The 3,597-nt window shown below is 35.8% G+C and overlaps 1 protein-coding gene across 1 annotated transcript in view; it reads left to right on the top strand.

Moving 5' to 3' along the window:
- C5 (complement C5) overlaps positions 1-3,597 on the top strand; it is a 116,453-nt gene that overhangs the window by 83,151 nt on the left and 29,705 nt on the right. Inside the window, exon 28 of the mRNA XM_006155491.3 lies at positions 1-61. This exon is cut by the window's left edge and continues 99 nt beyond it. Within this exon, the coding sequence (XP_006155553.1) occupies positions 1-61 (61 nt within the window). The remainder of the gene's footprint in view (positions 62-3,597) is intronic.

Here is a 3,597-nt window from a genome sequence, read left to right as displayed (position 1 = left end):
AAAACTCACCCACAGTTTCGTTCCATTGTTTCAGCCCTGAAGAGGGAAGCCATAGTTAAAGGTATGATGCATTTTATTGACTTAGTGACCTTCCACTAAACACAGAGTCTCTAATGATTCTGGGTAGTGAATGGTTGCATGCAAAATTGAGTGAGACAATCTTGCCCTCAAGGAACAAACTATCCCAATACAGTGTTGTGAGTGTGGCTGTTCATTCATTTATTCATTCAACTGTCAACCGTGTATTCATTCCTTTATTCAACAAATACATATTGAGTACCCTATGAATACCTCCTCAGAACTTTAACTTCCACTGTGGGTGAAAAGGGAAGCCATTTGAGGATTCTGAGCAATAGAGTGTGGCCTGCCTTAGAGTTACTAGGTTCACTATAGCGTGAATTTTGTTTTCAAGAATAAAAATACTACTTCCTATACTCTAACAAGAGTAAGAAATATTGGGCCGTCAAGTCGCGATGCATTCTTGCATAGAAAAACATGGAAAAATATGTCATGACTTTCCAGACAACCTAATAGAAAAAGAGCGGCAGTGGTCATTGGCTTGGTTGGACACTTCTGAACTCTCTCCTGGATAAGGTTTTCTAAAAGTATTATAAATCTTACATGAGATTTATGACTCTCCACAGAATTTAACCTCTGTCATCATTTAAAAATGATTCCATTTATACCTCAAAACCACTTGTACAATACTTCAAAAATAACATAAAAGAAATGTCTTGAGTGTTGTAAGAAACAGATCATAAAATCATAGAATTTTATAGCTAGAAGGAAATTTAATAATTCAAATACTGTTTGAACTAGTTTCTTTTAAAACATAAACTAATCATTTCATTTAAAATACAGCAAATCTGAGTTTCTCAGAGGTAGGGAAAATATCTTGCATAAGGTCATGCAAATCATGTAGTTATAAATAGACACATCAAAATTTTGACTAATCTTCAAAATTTTTCTTCAAGCATACTTGTTTTTTAAAAAACAATTTATTCCAAAAGGATTTAAGGTGACAGGTTTCAATTACTAAAGCAATAGCAAGCAAATACAATTTAGCTCTAATTTATGAAAAGTACTACATACATAAAATTGTCTTTAGTGCTCTAAATTGGGAAGAGGTAAGAAAAGAGTGAACTAAAGTTTTGAGTGTGGTTTTATCATTTCCAGGATATGAATTTTTCCATCAGGGAGAAAGGTTCCCCAATTTGAAGTGTTAGTAATAATAATTTATCCATACACGATGCTTTCTGATTTATGAAAACTTTTACATTTAGAGGCTTACCATATAGAAGGGAGTGTTTCTACACTTCAGGCATTAGGAAACTGAGTGTCACAGAACTAAAGGATCTTCCTTAAGCTGACCTGGTCAGTTAATAGCAAAGGAGAGGCTAGAAACTTGGTCTCTAATTCCCAGTCAATTGCGCTTTCCACTCTGCTGTACAACCTCTCCCTAGTACACGTGGACATTCATGTTAACTTTTGAAATAAAGACAAGAGCAGGCAGTGGTGCAGAGGTGATACAGGGGGACATGTAGATGGGAGGGTCCTGGGTTTGTATCTTGGGACCTCCCTGTGCATGCCAGGCACACTCACATTGTCCATGATCCAGGCTGACTGGGACTGGGGGTGGAATGAGGTCCAGGAACCCTACTTCTTCTTCTAGACCCCTGAAATATTCAGACAAGAAACCATTTTAAAGCTGAGGTGTGTCTGGACCTGTTCGAAGAGGCTATGCTCTAAACTTCATCTTCCAGACCCCTGTTATTGAGACAAGTAGGGGGGAGATTTTGTCACAGAATGATCAGAAACCACCACAGAGGCACAAGAAACATGAGAAACCAAGAAAATATTTCTCCTCTAAGGGAAAAGAACAATCCCTCATCATCCAAAGACAGTACAGTAGTACTTGTGGAAATGTCTGATAGAGAATTCAGAATATTCATAGTGATAAAACTAAACGAGATGCAAGAGCTAAGAGATAATGAACTCCAGAAGATGCAGGAGAAAAGAGACAGCAAGTTCCAGGAGGTATTGAAGTTCTTCCATGATCTTAAAGAGGAAATACCCACCATAAATAAGAATCAAATGAAACTCTTAGAGATGAAGGCTGCCATTCAGGAAATAAAAACTTCCCTTGAAAGTATTAAAAGCAGATTAGTCCATGCAGAAAATTGAATCTCAGATGTGAAAGGCAAAACCTCTGATCTAGAAAAAACAACCAAAAAAACTGAGAAAATAACCCCAAAATATGAGAATACTATAAGCATTAAGCACCCAAACATACAGATAATCAGTATCCTAGAAGGTGAAGAAATTAACCAGGGCATTGATAATCTATTCCATAAAATCTTGGAAGAAAACTTTCCAAATCTAGACAGGCATTCAAATATCCAGACCCAAGAAATACAAAAGAATCCTAACAGAATTAACCCAAGATCTTCTCCAAGGCACATCATAGCCAGACTGGCCAAATCTACAGACAAAGACAAGATACTAAAATTGGCAAGAGAGAAACATCAGCTTACTTATAAAGGTTATCCAATCAGGCTAACTCTGACCTCTCATCAGAAACAATGCGAGCAAGGAAAGAAATGGGAAAATATATTAAAAGTGTTAAGTGAAAAACAGTTTCAACCAAGAATACTATACCCTGCAAGATTATCTTTCATATGGAAAGAAAGGATAAAAACATTCTCAGATAAACAAGACCTGAAAGAATTTGTCAATAGCAGACTCTCTTCAATAAGTTCTGAGAGGAGTGCTCTACCAGGAAAACTAAAGACACATAAAGAAATAAGAGAACAAAAGGCAACCAAGAAAATGACCAATTTAATGCCAGGGACAAGAAATATTAATAATAACATTGAATGTTACCTTCCTGGATTTAAACAGAAAGACTGGACCATGGTTACACTGCATATTCAACAGAAGAACGTTTGAACATAAGACTAAACTGAAGAAATAGAATTTTATGACTTTTGAATAAAACATTACTGACTTACTTTTTACTATGCCTTGTTTTCCCAATTTAAGCATTTTACTTTCTTCTGAGTTGTTGATAGGTTCAGCAATTTGTTAAAATATTTTTCTTGTTTGTTTCTTTAAATGGAAACATACACTTTTCTTCCTTCCTGACCCCTCTGGAATTGGAAAATATTTAGGAGTATTCCTATTTTGTGGCAGAAGGGTTATTTGTATAAGATCAATAATGCTTGTTGCACTGATTCAGAAATTGGAAATACTTATTATTGAACAGGAGTTTGATTAGAATGTCATATCTGAAGATTAATCAGGAAACTATGGAACTAAGGTGGATCTCAAGTAAGCCAATAGAAGCTCTTAGAAAGATGTGTGGCACTATAAATAGTTCTACCTGGCAGAGAGGATTAGAGAAGATATATAAAAGAATTTATAACATAAAATAACCTGGACTTTTCCAGCTCAGCATTGTAATCAGTAGAGATTGCAAAAGAGCAACCACACGAGAGGATTATCTTGAGAAAGACATTGAATGAAGAAAAAGAGACTGATCTTTGCTAGCAGAAGGTATATCACATAATACTTGGTAGGCAGGGCTGAATTGAGAAG

This window comes from Tupaia chinensis, unplaced genomic scaffold (genome assembly GCF_000334495.1).
Source record: "Tupaia chinensis unplaced genomic scaffold, TupChi_1.0 Scaffold000455_1, whole genome shotgun sequence".
Classification (NCBI taxonomy): Eukaryota; Metazoa; Chordata; class Mammalia; order Scandentia; family Tupaiidae; genus Tupaia; species Tupaia belangeri.
This window is presented reverse-complemented; position numbering and strand designations above follow the sequence as displayed.